The 24,032-nt window shown below is 40.4% G+C and overlaps 1 protein-coding gene across 1 annotated transcript in view; it reads right to left on the bottom strand.

The window, feature by feature from the left end:
* The window catches only part of TNIP3 (TNFAIP3 interacting protein 3), a 61,157-nt gene extending 37,448 nt beyond the window's left edge, over positions 1–23,709 (bottom strand). Inside the window, 2 exon segments of the mRNA XM_032633430.1 lie at positions 21,991–22,111; positions 23,655–23,709. Coding sequence (XP_032489321.1) covers positions 21,991–22,101 — 111 coding nt within the window. The 5' untranslated portion in view covers positions 22,102–22,111; positions 23,655–23,709.
* Between the last annotated feature and the right edge of the window lie 323 nt (positions 23,710–24,032).

The raw sequence follows: 24,032 nt of genomic DNA, 5'->3' as shown, positions 1-24,032 counted from the left end.
TTTCTCCCACTGGAGGAAGAAGTTACCACAGAAAGCCTAGGCAAGCCAAGTCTTTCCTCAGTAGACAAGCTGCCGTAACTTCACTGTATTTCCAGATCAATTAGGTAACTGCTGACTTTTTGACAGCCCAGTTCCTTGCTTCCCTAAGGGAAGGATTTTTCTGGCAATGCCTTATACATGTCAGCTTAGCTGTGCAGAATTTAATGAGTCATACATAATTCTCATGGAACTAAAAAGAAAATAATTCATTACAAGGTTATCGGGTATTGTTCGTAAAACTAATCTTCTGTATTGGCAGGAAGTTTAAACTTGGTTCTCAAGTTTAAAGTCTCAAGACTGTCTTTTCCATAGGTTGTCCACATTTTCTCCATGATCCCATGGAAGTAAAATCTTTGCACTAACATTTACCTTTAATGAGTTGGCTTGTCGTTTTACAGGGCACTGAGATAATGGAGCATGTGATAAGTAGGGCAATTATACTCCAATAAAGATGTTAAAAAAAAAAAAAGCACGGAAAGCAGATGTTTGGAGCTACACAGATGGGCCGTGATAGAGCAGAAGACCTCATTCTTGACTTGGAGGAGAGGGAACAGAAGAAAAGGCAACAATATAGAAAGGAAAGAATGTGTTGCTGAAAGGAGAAAAGGAAGAATTTAGTCAATCACTTAATTTACGTTTTTCTTTAGACCTCCCCATTTGATATCCACATATACGTAGGATAAATCCTAAAACTCCTGAAATTCAGATTCTTTAAAAGGGAATGAACGGGTGGCTAAGATTTGGCCCTCCTTTTTCTCCTTTAGGTCTTCTACCCGTCTCCAATTCTTGGGCTCCAACCGAACTGAATTCCCTCTGCTTCCTGAACTGACCACGCCCCCTGACATCTGTGGCTGTCTCCACCTGGAGTGTGTGTGTATGTGTGTGTGTGTTTACTTTCTTCTGGTTTCTTGGTCTGTTTGGGGGGTACACTTGAGTGAAATAGAATGATATTTCCTTAAGGCAATATCCAAAAATACAAGTGGGAATGAAATTATTCACAGTTCTAAAGGTAAAACTTATGACTCACATATGATTTGACTTTAGGGACTATGAGCAGGGATTTCCTGGAGACTGACACTTCATTAACAGTAAAATCTACTTATCAGAAAAGAATAAAAAAGACAATAACATAAAAATATATTTTCTCCCTCCCAATCCCTGCTGCAAACACACACACACACACACACACACACACACACACACACACACACACACAAAACATAATTATATATGGTTCAAGGTTCCCGTCAGCCTTATTTGTGTATTTGGTAATAATAACCCAGTGGACGTGTTAACACTGACCTAAAGAAATGGTTAGAAAGAACATTTTCTGGCCAGGCACTGTCGTCGTTGGGTCCCCTCTGTATGGGCCTCCTGTCGCACATTCATCATTGTAGCCCGTCATGATGTGAGTGATTCTACTGAATGGAAATCCTGTATCTTTGCATTTTTTATTATAATTTTTTCCCTCTTTTGCTGCTATGGCAGTTTAACAACAAACAGATTTTCTATTAGCTCCAGAGAGCCATGTAGTGATTTATGAATAAACAATAACTCTTCTGGAGTATCCCAAGTTCGGTTTGAGAAAAAGGGAATTTGCATTAGTACTGTCCTAGGAATAAACTGGATATTTTCTGTTACATATGCCCTCTTCACCTCACCTCCATCCCTTTCACATATGCTGTATACTTTAAGAGTCTGGCTTTTAGTCAAGCTTTGTTTCATGAGAAGTCTCACTAGCTGCAATAACTTTCAGAGAAATGGACATGTCACTCCATGTTTCCAAAGTGATTTTGAAGAGTCCTCATTTCTCAAGTGACTAAAATAATCTCTAGAGGAAAATAACTAACAGAGGGAGATATGGTGAAGTAAAGGACCAAGGAACTACCGGTCAGTGGTCTGTAACTATCATTCCGGTTGATGATAATTCTCTCAAAATTAGTTCAAGAGAGATCATCACATTTCTACACATGCTTGGAGGGGTTCTTTGGCAGGCTTTTTCTTTAATATCCATTTAGAATGGGGGTTAAAAAACCTCCTTTGCTTCCTGAATCTATTTGCATAGATTTTTAAGTGAATGTGCTATCTAGGTAGGAGAGAGAGTACGTGGTGGTGACTAAACATCTGACTCTAGAGTCCAGTCATCTGGATTCATATCTCAGCTCTACCTTCACTGCTTGTAAATCTGGGGATGATGCTTAAGGCCCCTAAGTCTCAACTTCCACATTTGTAAACTAGGGATAGTAGAGGTGTCTTCTTCCTGGGGTGCTGTCTGTGATAATACATAGAAGAGCTTAGATGTTAATAATAATATGACCTTAAAGATAGGGATCATCAATCATTTACACATCACTTACTATGCACATGGCACTAAGTGGATTCCAAAGGAAAATAAACAAAAGTAACAAAAGTTCCTACTTCTAATGAAATTTGCATATCTATAAATAAATAAATAAATAAATATATATATAAATATATATATATATATATATATATATATATAGAGAGAGAGAGAGAGAGAGAGAGAGAGAGAGGGAGAGAGACATGACTGTAAGAATTCAGAGAGAGCTCATTCAGAGCTTTAATCATTATTGCAGGAGTTGGAATATCTGCTGGGCCTTGAAGGCTGGATAGGATTTTCATAGATGGTGAGAACTGAGATATATTATTGTAAGGGGAGCAACTTAAATGAAACAGAGATGGACAAGCCTAAATATGAAGGATTATAGCAAGCTCATTGTAACTAGAGGGGGGCTCATGTGGTCTATCTAAAGTCGATTTAGATCAAATTGTGAAAGGCTTTTAATTTGAGACTAAGAAATTTTAAGTCTATTGCATAGGCCATGGGGCACTTCTAAAGACCCTTGAGGAAAGGAATTATATGATCAAAGTGGCTTTTTAGTAAAAATAAACCTGGATATGCACATTATGTACTAAATGGGTTAGACTGACAACTGCAATACCACTTAATAGATATTATCAAAAGTAATATTCAAAATACTTAACATCTCGTGGTAATCAAAATATTTAATAATCAGCTCACCTGGGGCACTCAGAATGAACCACACCTCTGAACTCCAGACACCTATAGTAATTGCCTACTCACCATACCTGTTTGGTTGCTTAATAGGTACCTCCTTATCCACTTATATAAAAGCTATTTCTTGATCTTCCCTCACAAGACTCGTCTTCCCCATCACAATGACAAACTTCACGCTCTGGACTAAGAACTTTGGAGTCATCCTTGACTCCTCTTTTTCCTCATAGCTTATACCCAATCTAACTGAACATTTTTTAGGCTCTCTATAAACACACACAGAGGGCTTCCCTGGTGGCGCAGTGGTTGAGAGTCCGCCTGCCGATGCAGGGGACACGGGTTCGTGCCCCGGTCCGGGAAGATCCCACATGCCACGGAGCGGCTGGGCCCGTGGGCCATGGCCGCTGAGCCTGCGCGTCCGGAGCCTGTGCTCCACAACGGGAGAGGCCACAACAGTGAGAGGCCCGTGTACCGCAAAAAAAAAAACAAAAAAAAACAAATAAACAAAAAAAAAACATACACAGAAAGGAGAGCAGCATGTTGCCACTAGAGACTTCCCAGTTTAAGGAGAGAGTGACATAAACGTGCAATTTTATAAATTTTCAAAATGGAAACTTTAATGATTACTTCCTGATTTTATTCACATGAAAATTCTTAAGAGAGCATCCAGTAGTTACTGACATCTGTCTCTGTGTCAAATCCTAGTTCCATCCTTTACTAGATATGTGAGCTTGGGCAAGAGGCTTAGCATCTTTGCATTGATCAAGCCACCATCATCTCCTACCTGGATTACTGCAATACTATTGCAATGTTCCTTGGTTCCCCTCTGGCTCCTTTCCCATCTATTCTCAGCCCAGTAGCCACTGTGGGTCTTTAAAATATGTCATTTCATGTCACTCCTCTGCTCAAAACCTTTCAATGGCTTCCCATCTCAGAGTGAAAGCAAAACTCTTTATAGTGGCCCACAGGGTACTAGATACTCTAGCTTGTGCCCTTCTGACCTCTTTCTCAGTATCCTCCTGTTTGTTCACTCTGCTCTATGTCCTGGCCACACTGCTGGTCCATGAACCTCTCGTGTGCACTCCCTGCTCTGTCCGCCCAGAACTATCTTTCTCCTAGATAACCTCATGGCTCATCCCACCCTCCACCCCAAACGGGTAATTGCTTCAATGTCATCTCTTTATTAAGATCTTACCTAACCCCCCTCCATTTAAAATTACTCTCCATCCCAGTGTTTTCCTGCTATATTTTTTCCACAGCACTGTATATCATACCCTATATATTTTTCTTCTTTGTTCTTTGCCTCCCACCATTAGAGCTTAAATTCCATGACAGCAGTTGTTGTCTGCTGTGTTCATTCTGTATTTCTCGAACCTAAAATAGTGCCAATTATGTTAGTGCCTACACAAGTACACACAGTGCTCAGACACACGTAAAGCCTCCTCCTTACCCAAAACTAAATCTGTAATGTTGCTGAGTCATGTATCTTCTCAAGAGGTTGTAGAAGATCTCAAGATCAGAAAAGTCAACTTCTTGGCTTCCAAACTAGTAAATTACCTCTCCTTCATACCCCAAACCTGGGTTTGGACTAGAAGAGCCGCATGAGAGGCGTGTCCCAAATTCCAGAGCCTCAAGGGGGATACAGGCTGTGTCCCTCCAGGTTGGCGCTTTGAAGCACTTCTTCCATGCGGTACATACATGTCTGCTTCCACTGCACACTTTTAGTTTTTAGTGCATTGCAGACACATCACAGGGCAAATTGGGCTTTGCTGACTCTTCTCCAGTCTTTAGGAAACTGCAGAATTTATGAAACTTCCATGTCTAAAGATTTCTCAGCGCTGCCCAAAGTAGTAAACTAGCTGACACAGCCTGACCACCAGCCCCTTTGAAGTCTCCCCTGGTTTTCCAGAGCAGTTAGTTACCTCCTCCTTTGTGATCCAGGGCACTTTGTGAAGCATCAATTCCTGCACTTACTGTAAAACTGTCATTAATTTTATGTACCTTTCTCTCCCAAGGCTGTAAGTTTCTTGAAGGTAGGGTTGATATTTATCATTTCAGCCTTGGGAACTGACATAGTACCTTCAGAGGACAGAGTAGTGACATACACACTGAAAAAAAATAAACCTGTTTATGTATAAATTTTCAGTAGGAAATCATAGTACACTTCTACATCTCAGAACACAGCCCAGAGGAGAATGACCACAGGGATAAGCAAAGTTATATGTTTTGTCTCCAAATCAGAAAGGATCAAGTAGAGGTATCCATTTTTAAAAAGCTGTTCTGTTTAAATGTATTTTCTTTTTATTCATTTTATAGGTAAATATTTCACCCTTTTTTATTTTGGTTACATGATCAATATTGTTTTGTCTCCATACAAAACCTCCTTAAATTTTTTTCTCCTAATCCTAGTTAATATTTAATAAATAAATAATATAAATGATTATACATGTTATGAGGGAATTTTTAAAAGGTATAAATGTGGTCTTTAATAATATCTCCTACATTTGTACCGTACTTTATTATATCTTATAAGTTAATCTCTTGAAGTATTAACTGGTGATTCCCCCAAACACATATGGTTCTTTGTTTCATCTAAGTAATCCTTTCTTTGTTCAGTAAGAGATATCTTTCGTCTCAGGGCTGAGTAAGTTTGTCATTGAATGCAAAGGGAAAAACAGTCCCTGTTCAGCCTTTGAACTTCGAAATAGACTCTTCAAACTCTAGAGACCATCCTGAAAACCAAAGCTTTGAATTTTAAGAGTTAGTATTTCTGAAAGTAATATATTTAAAAAATTTTTTTTAAAGGTTAATTCCTTTTGTGAAATTATTTTGAAATGCTTCAAAAAGTAACGTGGATTGATGGATGAAACATGCAGTGGGTAGATGGATAGATATATGATAAACAAGTAGAGTGAAGTTTTAATAGTAAAATCTATGGGTGTACACCATAAAATCCTTTCAACTTGGCTATATATTTGAAATTTTCATAACAAAATGTTTGAGAAAAATCAGAATCAAGCCGTAAAATCTTACACCATAAACAACTGACAGAAAAGAGGGTAGATGAAGAGATGGTATAACCTATTCCTTACCTCTTCCACACTCCCTACCCCATCCCACCCAGAGAAGAGAAAAAAAAGTATATGGCCCTGAGGAAAAATGAGAAAAGAATCAGGGGAAAAGAGCCCTGAATGTTGTGAGTACTCTTGGGGAAACTGAGTCTAACTCTTCTAGGGACTCATCCATCATCTATCGAAATGCCTAGATTGAACACCAAAGAGCAGAGAGAGCTTTGGCCTTACCCCCTGAGGTAAACCTGGGGAAGGGGCAAGTCTTGAGAATTTCTGCATAGCACACATCTGGGACTTCGCAGCATGTCTAGGGAGGGAGGTCCTGAGACAGACCCCTCAAACCCAGAGTGGTGTGGAAGCAGAGTCAGAAATTTCCTGCACTCCTGAGAAGGATGTAACAGTGGTTAGCTAGGGTTTTGTGGATTTAAGAATGCTTTGCTGTAAAATTGAGGAAAATGCAGTATTTATCACATGGATCTGAGGACAGGAGATGAGAAGAGGGCCCTGGAAGCTTCAGTGATTGCCAGTGAAGCAATGAGCCAATGAAAAGAGCATAAGGAACAGATTACAGTGCTAATTGCAGTGTAAGATGATGGATTATTGCAGCCTGGTGCCTTCACCCTGAAGTTGCCAGAAAAACATAGGACCTCCAGAAAAATTTGAGTGTTAGATGCACAATAACCTTTTTTGTAAAAGTATGTCCGATACAATATTTTGTTGTTTATCTGAAATTCAAACTTAAGTGGGCATCCTGCATTTTTTTTTTTTTTTTTTTTTTTTTTTTTTTTTGCTGTACGCGGGCCTCTCACTGTTGTGGCCTCTCCCGTTGCAGAGCACAGGCTCCGGACGCGCAGGCTCAGCGGCCATGGCTCACGGGCCCAGCTGCTCCACGGCATGTGGGATCTTCCCGGACCAGGGCACGAACCCGTGTCCCCTGCATCGGCAGGCGGACTCTCAACCACTGTGCCACCAGGGAAGCCCCATCCTGTATTTTTATTTGCCACATCTGGCAACTCTACTCCACCTGCATTTTCCCACAAAATCTGCATCACAGACTGTAGGTGCTGCTGTAGGGAGAAGACAGAGGAGAGAATCCCTGCATAAGGCTGCACTGAAAATATAAATTGCCTGAGAAAACGCTGAAGTGGCTGAGATTTCCTGAAGTCAACTGGATTAAATTATCTTCTAAAAGACAGGATAGCGGTCCTAGATTGAAACTAAATTCAGCTTAAAAAACGGAGAAAATTACAATTTTGCACATGTGAGTTCTGTGGTTTGAAAACTTTTATCTGCTTCAATTTGAACTTCATAACAGTCCCATGCAGCTGTCAGGAGAGGCATCTTTGATGTAAAGGATTAAATTGAGGTTCAGAGTTGAGAAGTGACTTGCCCATGGTCATTACATGATGAGTGGGTGGCTGAACCCATACCAGACCCCAGTCCCCCTGGCGTATTCCCCACAAAGAACCTTTTCACCTGTGTGAGGAGATATGAATAACATAGCTAAAGATTATTGGACAAAACATAATTTACTTTGTTTGATACAGGAGCCTGAGCCATTAAGAAATATAATTCAGAAAAGTTTCAAGGGAGTTGAGCTTTCTTGAGGGCTACATATGAACTGGCTTGACCTTCAAGATCATATCCAAACAAACTCTTACCAGTTCCCATCACTACTTGCCTAGAGATTAATTTCTACTGCCAGTAACTGGTGGTCAGAAAAGAGAAATTTAGCCTTCGAAAATTGTAATCCTGCATTTGAAGTTTTTAATGTTCTCTTCTCTGCCAGACTTTAATCCCTGATCACTCGGTATCTTTGCAAATCACTTTATTTTTCTCTTGTACCTAGCTTACATGTGTTGACTTCACTTTCATTCATGTACTCATAATAAATATTTATTGATTATGGACTGTGTATTGGACATGAGATAAGTACTAGATGAGCAAAACAGACATGTCTTTCATGTATTTTCTGGTTTTTGAAAATAAAATCTGAAGATTAGAGGGATCATTCCATTGATAATGAAATCCTTTCTGCATCATTTCATAATCACCAAGCGATTAGCCTGGAGACCTCAGGTGAAAGAGACTCCTTTCTTCCTGAGACAATACATCTCAACATATCATAGCTTTAGATACTTTTTTTTTTTTTTTTTTTGTGGTACGCGGGCCTCTCACTGTTGTGGCCTCTCCCATTGCGGAGCACAGGCTCTGGATGCGCAGGCTCAGCGGCCATGGCTCACGGGCCCAGCTGCTCCGCAGCATGGGGGATCCTCCCGGACTGGGGCACGAACCCGTGTCCCCTGCACACTGCGCCACCAGGGAAGCCCCCTAGATACTATTTTTAAATAGCAAAAATTATAGTTACATATAGTAATTAAGAAGGGGCATGTACATATATAGATGACGTGGGAATAATGGGAGCCTACGGTGATGACTTGTGGAAACACAAGTGATCAAATAGTGTACATTGGGACTGTTTTGTCTGAAAATGAGCCTGACTCAAAGAAAATCTCTCAATATGAGAGCTTGAAAATATTGTAAATATTTACTAGCTGATCTTACTGATTTAAGGAACATTTACTTTAAAAAACTAAATCTTCCTTACTGGAGAAAAAAATAAAAGGAATAAATTATCCCACTTTTTGCTACCTATCCCAGAATCCCATAGGAAAAGATATTTATATACTCTGTGGGCCCAGCCTCACTCCCCTCACAAGTACAAAAGAAGCTAAAAAGAGTCTTAAGATGCATTTCATCTAGATGGTAGACATGAGAACACAATGAGCCTTCTTCAGTGAGAGCTGAAAGTGCCCATTTCGCTAGTATTTTCCCCACGCCCATTAAAGAAATTGTTTCTAACCAAACTAGAAATGGGAAGGCTTACTTGAGAAAAAAGGTTTCTTGAGGCATTAGATTCCAAAACCCATCTTAGGTTTGGAAGCCCTTACGAGAGATCCACATTCTGTCACAAAGCTAAACAGATCAAGAATATAAAGAATACATATTTGCTAAACAACTCTTATGAACGTGTTTATTCGTGGTATCTCCCAAGCCAAGAATTTAGCTTCCTTAATAGTGTCACAAATTTACAAATCTCTGAACCCAGAGGCTGACGTTACTCTTCCTTCTGCATAATAAGAAAGACATATCTAAAGTTTTTTTCAAGTGTAATTGCTGAAGTCATATAAGTCTAGGAGAGGGCAATGATTCCAAAAGTAAGGATAATACTTTTAGCTCCAAAAGTCTGTTTGCTAGAAGCCCTGACACTCCGAATTCATTTTCTTCTCTTTGCAGCCTCTTGGATGCCTTATGTTCGTTTATTCGGTTAAAATTATAAAATGTATTATAATTTCCACCCAGATGTCACCCTTCACTTCAAGACTTGGTGGCTTCCTCCACTAACACCCCCTCGTGTTGGCATGCTGCTCTCCTGGCCACCGAAGCAGCCTGCATTGGAGCTTCCAGGATCACTATGTTCAGAGGCAGATGGAATCGTCTTGCACCTACTGCTCACATCTCCAAAGGACAACCTGCATCTTCCAGTGTTCTCTAAATCCCTCTCTTGTGGAACTTGGGGCAAATCCTCCCAGCGATGGAAGAGAAAACCTTTGAGTAAGAAAGTGTCCTACTCAAAAGTGTCTCTTACTTATTAACCAAGAGGAGCTTGAGCTTATCACCTCACTTCTATCCAATAGACAGCCATCTGTCCAACAATGGATGCCTCTCAAGTGTTAGGGAGAGTTTCTGTCTCCCTTCTTTTATAAGAGTTTTAATTGTGTCTTAGAGTTCGATTTTAGCTTACAGACTTGTGTGTCTGTTTTCCTGTGGTGCCTGGTGTTATACCTTATTATAAAAGAGTTCAAGGGGGACAGACACAGCAAGATCTCCCTATCTGGACATATACCTGATATTCATGCATAGTGGAAGATTTTAAAATCTTTGTAATGAATGGAGGAATAATAGGTCATAGATAAGGCATGGTGATATTTAGGGAAACACAACATGGTCTCTTTATCCACTCATCTGTTTAGTTTTGAGATTTGATTATACTTTTAGAACTATAAGACTAAAAACTACTAGCTGAAGTTAGAGATAAGAGAAAGATACATAGCTCATTTAAATGACTTCACCCAGGTTGCCAACTGTGAGCTTCAAACACCACAAAGTGCAGCAGCTGAGTTGAGACAGGCCTTCTTGTTGCCTAAGAACTTGCTGTTTTTCCAGCCAGCTATTCAAACATTTCCCAGGGAACAGTAAACAGGTCCTCACACAAAAATGCAACGTTTTTTCCTAACAAAGAAAGGATTGAAATACTCCACGATTACCACAACTGAATCAGCTATATGTATACGTATATCCCCTCGCACTTGCGGCTCCCTCCCACCCTCCCTATCCCACTCCTCTAGGTGGTCACAAAGCACCACCAAGCTGATCTCCCTGTGCTATGCAGCTGCTTCCTGCTAGCTATCTATTTTACATTTGGTAGTGTATATATGTCAATGCTATTCTCTCACTTTGTCCCAGCTTGAGACCTCCCAGCTTACCCTTCCCCCTCCCTGTGTCCCCAAGTCCATTCTCTATGTCTGCGTCCTGTCCTGCCCCTGGGTTCATCAGTACCGTTTTTTGTTTTTTTTTGATTCCCTATATATGTGTTAGCATATGGTATTTGGCTTTCTCTTTCTGACTTACTTCACTCAGTATGACAGACTCTAGGTCCATCCACCTCACTACAAATAACTCAGTTTCATTTTTTTTATGGCCGAGTAATATTCCATTGTATATATGTGCCACATCTTCTTTATCCATTCATCTGTCAATGGACACTTAGGTTGCTTCCATGTCCTGGCTATTGTAAATCATGCTGCAATGAACACTGTGGTACATGTATCTTTTTGAAATATGGTTTTCTGAGGGTATATGCCCAGTAGTGGGATTGCTGGGTCGTATGGTAGTTCTATTTTTAGATTTTTAAGGAACCTCCATACGGCTCTCCATAGTGGCTGTATCAATTTACATTCCCACCAGCAGTGCAAGAGTGTTCCCTTTTCTCCACATCCTCTCCAGCATTTATCGTTTGTAGATTTTTTGATGATGGCCATTCTGACCGGAGTAAGGTGATACCTCATTGTAATTTTGATTTGCATTTCTCTAATGATTAGTGATGTTGAGCATCCTTTCATGTGTTTGTTGGCAATCTGTATATCTTCTTTGGAGAAATGTCTATTTCAGTCTTCTGCCCATTTTTAGATTGGGTTCTTTGTTTTTTTGACATAGAGCTGCATGAGCTGCTTGTAAATTTTGGAGATTAATCCTTTGTCAGTTGCTTCCTTTGCAAATATTTTCTCCCATTCTGAGTGTTGTCTTTTCATCTTGTTTATGGTTTCCTTTGCTGTGCAAAAGCTTTTAAGTTTCATTAGGTCCCACTTGTTTATTTTTGTTTTTATTTCCACTTCTCTAGGAGGTGGGTCAAAAAGGATCTTGCTGTGATTTATGTCAAAGAACGTCCTTCCTGTGTTTTCCCCTAGGAGTTTTACAGTGTCTGGCCTTACATTTAGGTCTTTAATCCATTTTGAGTTTATTTTTGTGTATGGTGTTAGGAAGTGTTCTAACTTCATTATTTTCCATGCTGCTGTCCAGTTTTCCTGGCACCACTTATTGAAGAGGCTGTCTCTTCTCCATTGTATATGCTTGCCTCCTTTATCAAAGATAAGGTGACCATATGTATGTGTGTTTATCTCTAGGCTTTTTATCCTGTTCCATAGATCTACATTTCTGTTTTGGTGCCAGTACCATGCTGCCTTGATTACTGTAGCTTTGTAGTATAGTCTGAAGTCAGGGAGCCTGATTCCTCCAGCTCCGTATTTCTTTCTCAAGATTGCTTTGGCTATTCGGGGTCTTTTGTGTTTCCATACAAATTGCGAAATTTTTTGTTCTAGTACTGTGAAAAATGTCATTGTATTTTTTTGTGTGTGTGTGGTACGTGGGCCTCTCACTGTTGTGGCCTCTCCTGTTACAGAGCACAGGCTCCAGACACGCAGGCTCAGCAGCCATGGCTCACAGGCCCAGCCGCTCCGCGGCATGTGGGATCTTCCCGGACCGGGGCACGAACTCATGTCCCCTGCATCGGCAGGCAGACTCTCAACCACTGCACCACCAGGGAAGCCCTGCCATTGGTTTTTGATAGGGATTGCATTGACTCTGTAGATCGCTTTGGGTAGTATAGTCATTTTCACAATGTTGATTCTTCCAATCCAAGAACATGGTATGTGTCTCCATCCATTTGTATCGTCTTTAATTTCATTCATCAGTGTCTTATAGTTTTCTGCATACAGGTCTTTTGTCTCCTTAGTTAGGTTTATTCCTAGGTATTTTATTCTTTTTGTTGCAATGGTAAATGGGAGTGTTTCCTTAATTTCTCTTTCAGATTTTTCATCATTAGTGTATAGGAATGCAAGAGATTTCTGTGCATTCATTTTGTATGCTGCTACTTTACAAAATTCATTGATTAGCTCTAGTAGTTTTCTGGTAGCATATTTCGAATTCTCTATGTATAGTATCATGTCATCTGTAAATAGTGACAGCTTTACTTCTTCTTTTCCGATTTGGATTCCTTTTATTTCTTTTTCTTCTCTGTGGCTAAAACTTCCAAAACTATGTTGAATAATGGTGGCGAGAGTGGGTAACCTTGTTTTGCTCCTGATCTTATAGGAAATGGTTTCAATTTTTCACCATTGAGAACGATGTTGGCTGTGGGGTTGTCATATATGGACTTTATTATGTTAAGTTCCCTCTATGCCTACTTTCTGCAAGTGTTTATCATAAATGGGTGTTGAATTTTGTCGAAAGCTTTTACTGCAACTATTGAGATGATCATATGGTTTTTCTCCTTCAATTTGTCAATATGGTGTATCACATTGATAGATTTACATATATTGAAGAATCCTTGCATTCCTGGGGTAAATCCCACTTGATCATGGTGTATGGTCCTTTTACTGTGCAGTTGGATTCTGTTTGCTAGTACTTTGTTGAGGAGTTTTGCATCTATATTTATCAGTGATATTGGCCTGTAGTTTTCTATTTTTGTGACATCTTTGTCTGGTTTGGTATCAGGGTGATGGTGGCCTCACAGAATGAGTTGGGAGTTGTTCCTCCCTCTGCTATATTTTGGAAGAGTTTGAGAAGGATAGGTGTTAGCTCTTCTCTAAATGTTTGATAGAATTCGCCTGTGAAGCCATCTGGTCCTGGGCTTTTGTTTGTGGGAAGATTTTTAATCACAGTTCCAATTTCAGTGATTGTGATTGGTCTGTTTATATTTTCTATTTCTTCCTGGTTCATTCTTGGAAGGTTGTGCTTTTCTAAGAATTTGTCCATTTCTTCCAGGTTGTCCATTTTATTGGCATAGAGTTGCTTGTAGTAATCTCTCATGATCCTCTGTATTGCTGCAGTGTCAGTTGTTACTTCTTTTTCATTTCTAATTCTATTGATTTGAGTCTTCTCCTTTTTTTCTTGATGAGTCTGGCTAATGGTTTATCAATTTTTTTTAACTTCTGAACGAACCAGCTTTTAGTTTTATTGATCTTTGCTATTGTTTCCTTTATTTCTTTTTCATTTATTTCTGATCTGATCTTTATGATTTCTTTCCTTCTGCTAACTTTGGGGGTTTTTGGTTCTTCTTTCTCTAATTGCTTTAGGTGTAAGGTTAGGTTGTTTATTTGAAATGTTTCTTGTTTCTTGAAGTAGGATTGTATTGCTGTAAACTTCCCTCTTAGGACTGCTTTTGATGCATCACATAGGTTTGGGTCGCCATGTTTTCATTGTCATTTGTTTCTAGCTATTTTTGATTTCCTCTTTTATTTCTTCAGTGATCTCTTGGTCATTAAGTAGTGTATTGTTTAGCCTTCATGTATTTGTATTTTTTACAGATTTTTTCCTGTAGTTGATATCTAGTCTCATAGCATTGTGGTTGGAAAAGATACTTGATACGATGTCAATTTTCTTAAATTTATCAAGGCTTGATTTGTGACCCAAGATATGATCTACCCTGGAGAATATTCCATGACCACTTGAGAAGAAAGTGTATTCTGTTGCTTTTGGATGGAATGTCTTATAAATATCAATTAGGTACATCTTGTTTAGTGTGTCATTTAAACCTTGTGTTTCCTTATTTATTTTCATTTTGGATGATCTGTCCATTGGTGTAAATGGAGTGCTAAAGTCCCCTACTATGATTGTGTTATTGTCAATTTCTCCTTTTGTGGCTGTTAGCATTTGCCTTATGTATTGAGGTGCTTCTATATTGGGTGCATAAATAATTACAATTGTTATATCTTCTTCTTGGATGGATCCCTTGATCATTATGTAGTGTCCTTCTTTGTCTCCTATAATAGTCTTTATTTTAAAGTCTATTTTGTCTGATATGAGAATTGCTACTCCAGCTTTCTTTTGATTTCCATTTGCATGGAATATATTTTTCCATCCCCTCACTTTCAGTCTGTATGTGTCCCTAGGTCTGAAGTGGGTCTCTTGTAGATGGTATATATGACTCTTGTTTTTGTGTCCTTTCTATATCTTTGGTTGGAGAATTTAGTCCATTTACATTTAAGGTAATTATCAATAGGTATGCTCCTATTACCATTTTCTTAATTGTTTTGTGTTTTTTTTTGTAGGTCTTTTCCTTCTCTTGTGTTTCCTGCCTGGAGAAGTTCCTTTAGCATTTGTTGTAAAGCTGGTTTGGTGGTTCTGAATTCTCTTAACTTTTGCTTGTCTCTAAAGGTTTTAATTTCTCTGTCTAATCTGAATGAGATCCCTGCTGTGTAGAGTAATCTTGGTTGTAGGTTTTTCCCTTTCATCACTTTAAATATGTCCTGTCACTCCCTTCTGGCTTGCAGAGTTTCTGCTGAAAGATCAGCTGTTAACCTTGTGGGATTTCCCTTGCATGTTAATTGTTGCTTTTCCCTTGCTGCTTTTAATATTTTTTCTTTGTATTTAATTTTTGATAGTTTGATTAATATGTGTCTTGGTGTGTTTCTCCTTGGATTTATCCTGTATGGGACTCTCTGCACTTCCTGGACTTGACTGACTATTTCCTTTCCCATATTAAGGAAGTTTTCAACTATAATCTCTTCAAATATTTTCTCAGACCCTTCCTTTTTCTCTTCTTTTTCTGGGACCCCTATAATTCGAATGTTGGTACGTTTAATTTTGTCCCAGAGGTCTCTGAGACTGTCCTCAAGTCTTTTCATTTCTTTTTTCTTTATTCTGCTCTGTGGTAGTTATTTACATTATTTTATTTTCCAGGTCGCTTATCCGTTCTTCTGCCTCAGTTATTCTGCTATTGATTACTTCTAGAGAATTTTTAATTTCATTTATTGTGTTGTTCATCATTGTTTGTTTGCTTTTTACTTCTTCTAGGTCCATGTTAAATGTTTCTTGTATTTTCTCCATTCTATTTCCAAGATTTGGGGCCATCTTTACTATCATTACTCTGAATTGTTTTTCAGGTAGACTGCCTATTTCCTCTTCATTTGTTTGGTCTGGTGGATTTTTACTTTGCTCCTTCATCTGCTGTGTATTGCTCTGTCTTCTCATTTTGCTTAATTTACTGTGTTTGGGGTCTCTTTTTCGCAGGCTGCTGGTTCATAGTTTCTGTTGTTTTTGGTGTCTGCCTGCAGTGGGTAAGTTTGGCTCAGTGGTTTCTGTAGGTTTCCTGGTGGAGGGGGCTGCTCCCTGTGTTCTGATGGATGAGGCTGGATCTTGCCTTTCTGGTGGGCAGGGCTGCATCTGGCGGTGTGTTTTGGGGTGTCTGTGAACTTAGTGTGATTTTAGGCAGCCCCTCTACTAATGGATGAGGTTGTGCTCCTGTCTTGCTGGTTGTTTGTCATGGGGTGTCCAGCGCTGGAGCTTGCTGGCCATTGGGGGGAGCTGGGTCTTACCGTTGAGATGGAGATCTCTGGGTGAGCTCTCGCCGATTGATACTATGTGGGGCCGGGAGGTCTCTGGTCGTCCAATGTCCTGAAGTCAGCTCTCCCACCTCAGAAGCTCAGGCCTGACACCAGGCTGGAGCACCAAGACCCTGTCAGCCACGTGGCAGAAGATGAGAGATCATGTGGAGGAGAAATGAGGAATCTCAGCCAATATCCAGTACCCACTGCCACACATCTGAGTGAAGACAACTTGGACCCTCCAGCCACAGTGGAGCCTTCAAGATAACTGCAGATTAAATGATCTAGGATAAGGACCTCCCAGATTTACAACCATACGACTCAGCAATTCCACTCCTAAATATTTACCTCGAGGAGGAGGTGTGTGTGGAGCTAGCGTCCACAGAACGGTAAGAGACCCGGGTCAAGAGGCATGAAATCAGGGGAAAATCCGAGTTGAGGCTGCGGCGTTGGTGCAGCAGAGGAGCAGCGGTGCCTGCGGCCGCTGAGCAAGCACACAGCTTCACTCTCCTTCACTCACTTTAGTATATTCTCGTGACAACCCATTTTAGAGATGAGAAAACAAGATTTCAATAATCAAAATTTTATTTTGATAAAGAACTAGCTTAACTTTCTAAAAAGGGAAATAAGGAAACGGAAACTAGATCTTTTGTTTTTTTCAACAAATGTGGTTACAAAAAACGTGTGTCAACTTACTGTACTTTCCAAGAAGTTTCATATTACTCTCTGAACATTTCAAAACATTTTCCCAAAGCTTTTTGCCTTGAGAAGAATGTCCAGAGCTAGAATTTTCCTCCAGTTACTGGGAAATCTTCCCTCAGCTGGTACCAAAGTTATTAAAAGCCAATTTCTAGTGCTGTCTCAGTTAAAATCAGAAAAGCAAAATAGAATTTAAACACAAGACAATGCTCTTAAGCAAATTCAGTTGTGGTATATCTTCTTAAAATTTGGACACTTTTCCTTCCCTTTCCCAAGTGGCACCCTTGTTTCCAAGCATTACTGGAATGTATATGTTTGTCCAAGAAATACATCTCAAGCCTCCTATCACTTTCTTTTGTCTTTAAAGACATACAATTACAGGGTCATAAATTAATGTTCATATATTAATTTTCTCATAGTATTAAGACCGTGTCTTGGTTTAGTGTAACTTCCATTTAACACCCATTTTGGAATTGAATGTTAATCTCACTTAGAAAATTATTTGTCCTTTGCCTATAAGATTTTCAATGCCTTCTGTTCACCAGCTGTCTACTTCAGCTCTCCCAGAATATTAAAACCTGCTTTCATACTGGTGAAGTTCCTCATGTTCATCAATAATGTTTTTCTGTTTCCTCAAAGCAATGAGTCAGTCTGCTCATTTTCTCTTATAGTAATTCTCCCTCTTTCCTTATTCTTGGCAAAGATAGAGCAAAAAAGGAACATGACATATGTCTCAGGAGTTTTCATTAAATCATATTTCTTTTATGCAGCCACACTCTTCCCATCTCATAATGTCACAAAGAAATTCATTTCCTCTTCCTGGAAAGGGAGTCTACCTTACCGTTCTTATGCTTACTTCCTCCAGTGGAAAAATGAGAGATGCCCTCCACAGTTCTTCTGTCATTGGCTCACCCTTGTCTTACCCCAAAAGATTTTTCCTATACTTTTTTTAGTTCCATCAGTATCTCAGTGAGAATGCAACAGTTTTTATTTGTTTTGAATGTAGGATTTACTTCTGTAGAGTGCTATTGTAAACAGTAATTCAGCAGAGCTTCCAGCTGGAAACTAAGCTGTGTTTACTTAAGGAATCAAATATTTTAAGATACTTCAGATGACAATTGAGGAGGAGATGCCAGAAGTCCATGAGATAAAGAGAAACTTCCAGGGATTTTTCCTGGGAGATCTTACCCTCAAAGAGAGAGTAAAGGCACAGAAGCTTGATCCAATGGTGATGCTTTAAGCCAGAAAGGAGGGTTTGCTCTGACAATAGCATCATTCCTGATATCAGCTTGAACTTGGGCCCAGTCACCAAATGATTCTTATGTGAGGGAAGGGAAGTTAAGAGCAGGATACATAGGGCAACCCAGACAAATCTGGGTTTAGGTCCAGAAACCAATTTCTACTAGCTATAGGACCATGAGAAAATGATCTAGCTTCACCGAGCCTCAGTTTCCCCATCTGCAGAAGGATGAAAGTCAAACTGTTACACATATTTCTGGCAAACACTGGATGTGTAAAGTAGCATTAGGGGCCTGTGTAGCTAAAGTTGCAAAAGGAAAGGTCTTTCCATTGAAATGGAGAGAGCAATAGCATTTAGCTGCATTTGGGCTCTGGAGAATATATCCAAATATTAGGCTGACTTGTCACAGTGAGTGGTACCACAACAATGCCACTGAGAGTGGTAAAGCTGACGTCTAGAAGCAGCAGTGATAGGTGGGCATCTGACAATCACTGGCAGTCAAAAGCTTGAGGATGAGAAACTGGGCTTATAAGTGTATATTCAATATTCCCCTGTAGACTTTGAGAATTATTTGTGAAAGGATTCTAGAGATAAGTTGATTTTGTATATCTACTTTTCTCACAGTGCATGAAAACAAACATGTTGCATAACACTGGTACCTTCTAGAAAAACCTATGTTGTGATACTTTACACATTCATGTGACACTTTATACCCCATCCACAGGAAGTCCATGACCGGTGGGGAAGACATGTCTATACATAAATGATTACAAAACCAAGGTGATAAAGCCTATGAATGAGGTATAAAGAAGGTATTTATTTAGGACAGAGCAAAAGGGGGCTGGAGAACTCTGTGGGACTAAAGAGTCATGAAATGTCTAAACCTTGGCATGAAAGATAGTTCATCCAATGGGCAAGGAGACAAGGGTTTCCATGAAGAATAAACAGCATGTGAAAAGGCATAGTACATGAAACTGCATGGTCTGTTAGAGGACTGTGGAATGGTGGGACATGGGTGCATTTTGGGAAGTGGGAAATGGAGAGTGGAAAAAAAGAAAACGAGCAGTTTTAACAGGAAAGATACTGAATTCACTTTTAAAAATGCTGAGTGAAGTTGATATGAGTATAGAAAAGTACTTGACCTTTAGTAGGTGTATGTGTCAGAAGTCATCAGCCTATATTTTGTAGTTTAGTGAGCCAATGATTACAGACAGATCCCTGGGTGACACTAGTATAACACAGGCAGGTGATGAAAGAGAAGTCAGTGAGGGTGAGCGAGAAGAAAAGATCAGACGGTAAAAGGAGGGTGTTGAGGGATACTTTTATAGATGTAAATGGAGTAAGACATTTTAAGAAAGTTGAATTAGTGAATAGTATCAAATGCAAATGGGAGGACAAGTGAAAAATTAGATGCAAAATGACTGTGGATTTATCAGGGTAGAGCTTATTAGTGGTGTGATAAGGGGCTGCAAAGTCTTGGACGTCATGATCAATAAGCTTGGCTATGATATATTAGAGTCAGTTAGAACATTACCCCTAAAATGGGGGTGAGGGAGGGATAAATTAGGAGTTTGGGATTAACAGAGACATAGTACTATATATAAAATAGATAAATAACAAGGACCTACTGTATAGCACAGGGAACTACATTCAATATCTTGTAATAACCTATAATGGAAAAGAATCTGGAAAAGAATATATGCATATCACTTTGCTGTACACCTGAAACTAACACAACATTGTAAATCAACTGTACTTGAATAAAAAAATTAAAAAATAAAATAAAATCATACTTAATGGTGAGAAAGAAAGAACATTACCCATAAAATAACATGAGGTCTCATAAATGTTTAAAGTTGAGGAGAATTAAGCTGGCAAGAGGTGATGGAGAGATTGAAGATTTAGGAGCCCAAACACTCTTTAGTGACTGGTCTTATTAAGTGGTCCTCACTGCTACTCAGCAACTCATTTTAGTTTTGCACCTCTCTCCTGTCTCTCAGTCTCTCAATGGCCATTTCATATCTTCCCTTATGTTAACCACTGGACTTCACGTTTACCCTCGCATTCATTCTCTATAGATGTCTTTACCTCACACTTCACAAGGACAATAAAAAACATCAGCCAGGTACCTGTTCTCCTTTGCCTGGATATGTATCGGAAAACGAGCCAATTTCATCAACAAAGTGATAGGGGAAACAGTATCTTAAAGAGAGGTAGAAGTTCCAGTTAAGTCCCCAGCACAGAGCGAGCTAACTTCCAAGAGAGTAGCAATAAGGATGGAGAAGAGGTCTTTAGCACATAAGGAGGAATCCAGAAAACAAAATGAATGGAATGGGGAGGGAAGTCAGTCAAATGAGCCTTGGGGGCTGATAATCAGAGAATATGCAGATCAGAGGTACTGGAGGGGATTCAAATTCTCATCATTAAATTTCTTTCCGGGATTAGACAAGATGGCCACTACAAAGAAGCACACATTTCGTGAAGGAAGGAAGTCTTAACTGGGAGTTAGAGATATGTGTATGGGGGTGGGAGTGAGAAGAGAAGAAAGAAAAGGGGAGGAAAGCCTCCTTGCCCCTCATCATTAGCAGAGAGTCATTTCTAACTCTGAAAAGAAATACTTCTTTTTCAGGGAGAAGTGGGAAGAACACACACCATACTATTTGGTCATTAAATGAATGAAAGAGTTATAGGAATATCCACAACATTTTATTAAGTGAAAAAAGGTGAGTTTAACAAAACAGGGTGTGCATGTGTGTGTGTGTGTGTGTGTGTGTGTGTGACAGAAGGAGACACACAGACAGACCCCAAATGCTGAGAGAGGCTCTCTAGGAGCTGTGGGCATGGAGGGGATTTCAGAGGCTGATACATGTTTGGTGAGGCCTGAGGCTTACACAATTCCAGGACCTCCTTTAAGAGAAAAAGACACAAATCTGTGAATGCTAATTAGTTACAAAAGTAAATCTTTGTTTAGGGGAATCCAAGCTTAATTAGCTCCACAATAAATCTGTCTCTACATGATTTTTATAGTATTCTCTATGCTTAGAATAGCTTTTCCACAATGAGCATGAATTATTTTAGAACTAAGAACCAAAGCAGAAGTTATGTAAATTTTTTTTTTTTTTTTTTTCTTTTTGTGGTACGCGGGCCTCTCACTGTTGGGGCCTCTCCCGTTGCGGAGGACAGGCTCCGGACGCGCAGGCTCAGCGGCCATGGCTCACGGGCCCAGCCGCTCCGCGGCATGTGGGATCTTCCCAGACCGGGGCACGAACCCATGTCCCCTGCATCGGCAGGCGGACTCCCAACCACTGCGCCACCAGGGAAGCCCTATGTAAATGTTTTTAATGTCAGCCATGCTCTCTAATTTACTTACATTAGATATCTTTTGAAATGATCATTAGAGATGGTTTCTAATCAGAAGGGCTGCAGAGTTTAAGAGCTTATGTTGTCATTTATGATGTATTTCTAGAAAGTCATGCACAAAATTCCTAGCTTGAGCTTACCCTTGAATTTTATTTGCTTACATAAAGCACTATAGACAAATATCCTAAAACCAGAGGAAAGTCAAAGTCAAACAACTCTAATCAGGGAAACCTTGTTCTTTCATCAAAAAAATGGACGTGAGTTGTGCAGACTTTCGCAACCCAGTGTAAGTGGGTTTACAAAAATGAGGTTAGCGCCTCCCAGTAAAAGAGCTGTCGCTGCAATAAGTGTTCTTTCTTGCGGCTTGAGCTCTGCTTCCCCTGGTATCACGCTGTAAACTGGAAGGAGCTTCTGCTGAGGGTTTCCTTGGTAACAGGAAGTGACTGTGTATGAGAAGTTGGTACTGGTTCACTTTGTCCTCTCAGCCATCAAGGAAGTGCATTACTGTAAATGATTTGGGGACTGTCCCCATGCATTCTTCTCGGTGAACACTCTGCTGAAGGGTGTATTGAGAAACCGCAAAAGAAGATGTTTTCTTACCTTCACAGAACATGGACTTCTGTGACTTGGCGTTGGTCCCGGGGTGACCCCTCCGGGATCAGGAGAAACATTCCTCTCAATCAGATCGCAGATTTTATTATCCAGCTCCATGCTTTCACATCTGCCCAGGGTACATGGGAAAGTCACATTTTACAAAGATAATTAAAAATGATGATAATTTTGTGAATGATGTAGAGGTGTTATTAGTGTATGATACCCCTCTAAAATCTCCAGTTCTCTAATTTCATTTTGTATTCATTAGCTGCTGCCCTTAGAGAACTCTAAAGAGTATTGGAGTTTAATTTTCACTTACTTGCACATTTATTCCAAGTAATCAAGTAAGATACAGACAAGTTTAGGGATTTTCACAGTCTGATAACGATGACCAGAGCTGAGCACTCCCAGTAAGCCTGATGCTTTACATCCATATTCTTATTTAGTGGGTATAACAATGCATTACCACAGTCAGCATTACCTGCGTTATGCAGGTGAGCAAACTCAGACTTAGGAAGTTAATTAACTTACTAATTTACATGAAATCACACTGCAGAACACTGGCAGGACCAAGAGCAGACGCAGATCTGTAGGGTTCTATGGCCTGTCTCTTGGCTATGTTTGCTGTATGTCTTCAGTTAAACTGAGAACAAATCCCTAAGGAACTATTTGCCACCAAATGGAAATTTTAGAGTCAAAGAGTATCTGGAAATTACCTTAAAAAGAACTTAGTCCAACTTGCATCATTTATATGAGAACAAGAATGAATTGCTTACATTCCCAAGACTATTAACAGGTAACATCAAAATTTAAATCAGATTTTCTGACTCCAGTCCATTTTTCTTTCCATTATATCATGTTGGCATGATGGAGAAATCTTCTCATTAAAAACACAATTCAAGGGCTTCCCTGGTGGCGCAGTGGTTGAGAGTCCGCTTGTCGATGCGGGGGCCATGAGTTCGTGCCCCGGTCCGGGAAGGTCCCACATGCCGCGGAGCGGCTGGGCCTGTGAGCCATGGCCGCTGAGCCTGCGCGTCCGGAGCCTGTGCTCCGCAACAGGAGAGGCCACAACAGCGAGAGGCCCGCATACCGCAAAAAAAAAAAAAAAAAAAAAAAAAAAAAGGAAAAAAACCCCCACAATTCAAGAGAAAAATACATTCATTTTGTTATTTTTCTTTACATAGTTTTTTGGTTTTTTTTTTTTGCCTTCCTCATCATTTTTCATCCCTTAAAAACAACCCCTTGGAGGCTTCTGGGAAGATGGCAGAAGAGTAAGACGCGGAGATCACCTTCCTCCCCACAGATACACCAGAAATACATCTATACGTGGAACAACTCCTACAGAACACCTACTGAACGCTGGCAGAAGGCCTCACACCGCCCAAAAGGCAAGAAACCCCCCACGTACCTGGGTAGGGCAAAAGAAAAAAGAATAAACAGAGACAAACGGATAGGGACGGGACCTACACCAGTGGGAGGGAGCTGTGAAGGAGGAAATGTTTCCACACACTAGGAAGCCTGTTCGCGGGTGGAGACAGTGGGTGGCAGAAGGGGAAAGCTTCAGAGCTGCGGAGGAGAGCACAGCAACAGGGGTGTGGAGGGCAAAGCGGAGAGATTCCCGTACAGAGGAGAGATTCCCGCACAGAGGATCAGGGCCGACCGGCACTCACCAGCCCGAGAGGCTTGTCTGCTCACCCGCCGGCGCGGGCGGGGCTGGGAGCTGAGGCTCCGGCTTCGGTTGGATCGCTGGGAGAGGACTGGGGTTGGCGGCGTGAACACAGCCTGCAGGGGGTTAGTGCGCCACGGCTAGCTGGGAGGGAGTCCGGGGAAAAGTCTGGACCTGCCAAAGAGGCAAGAGACTTTTTCTTCCCTCTTTATTTCCTGGTGCGCGAGGAGAAGGGATTAAGAGCTCCAGAGACGGGCACGAGTCGCGGCTAACAGCGCGGACACCAGAGACGGGCATGAGATGCTAAGGCTGCTGCCGCCGCCACCAAGAAGCCTGTGTGCGAGCACAGGTCACTCTCCACACCTACCTTCCGGGGAGCCTG

The sequence above is a fragment of the Phocoena sinus genome, chromosome 5 (assembly GCF_008692025.1).
Source record: "Phocoena sinus isolate mPhoSin1 chromosome 5, mPhoSin1.pri, whole genome shotgun sequence".
NCBI classification, from domain to species: domain Eukaryota; kingdom Metazoa; phylum Chordata; class Mammalia; order Artiodactyla; family Phocoenidae; genus Phocoena; species Phocoena sinus.
Note: the sequence above shows the minus strand (reverse complement) of the source record. Positions and strands in the feature narration are given on the sequence as shown.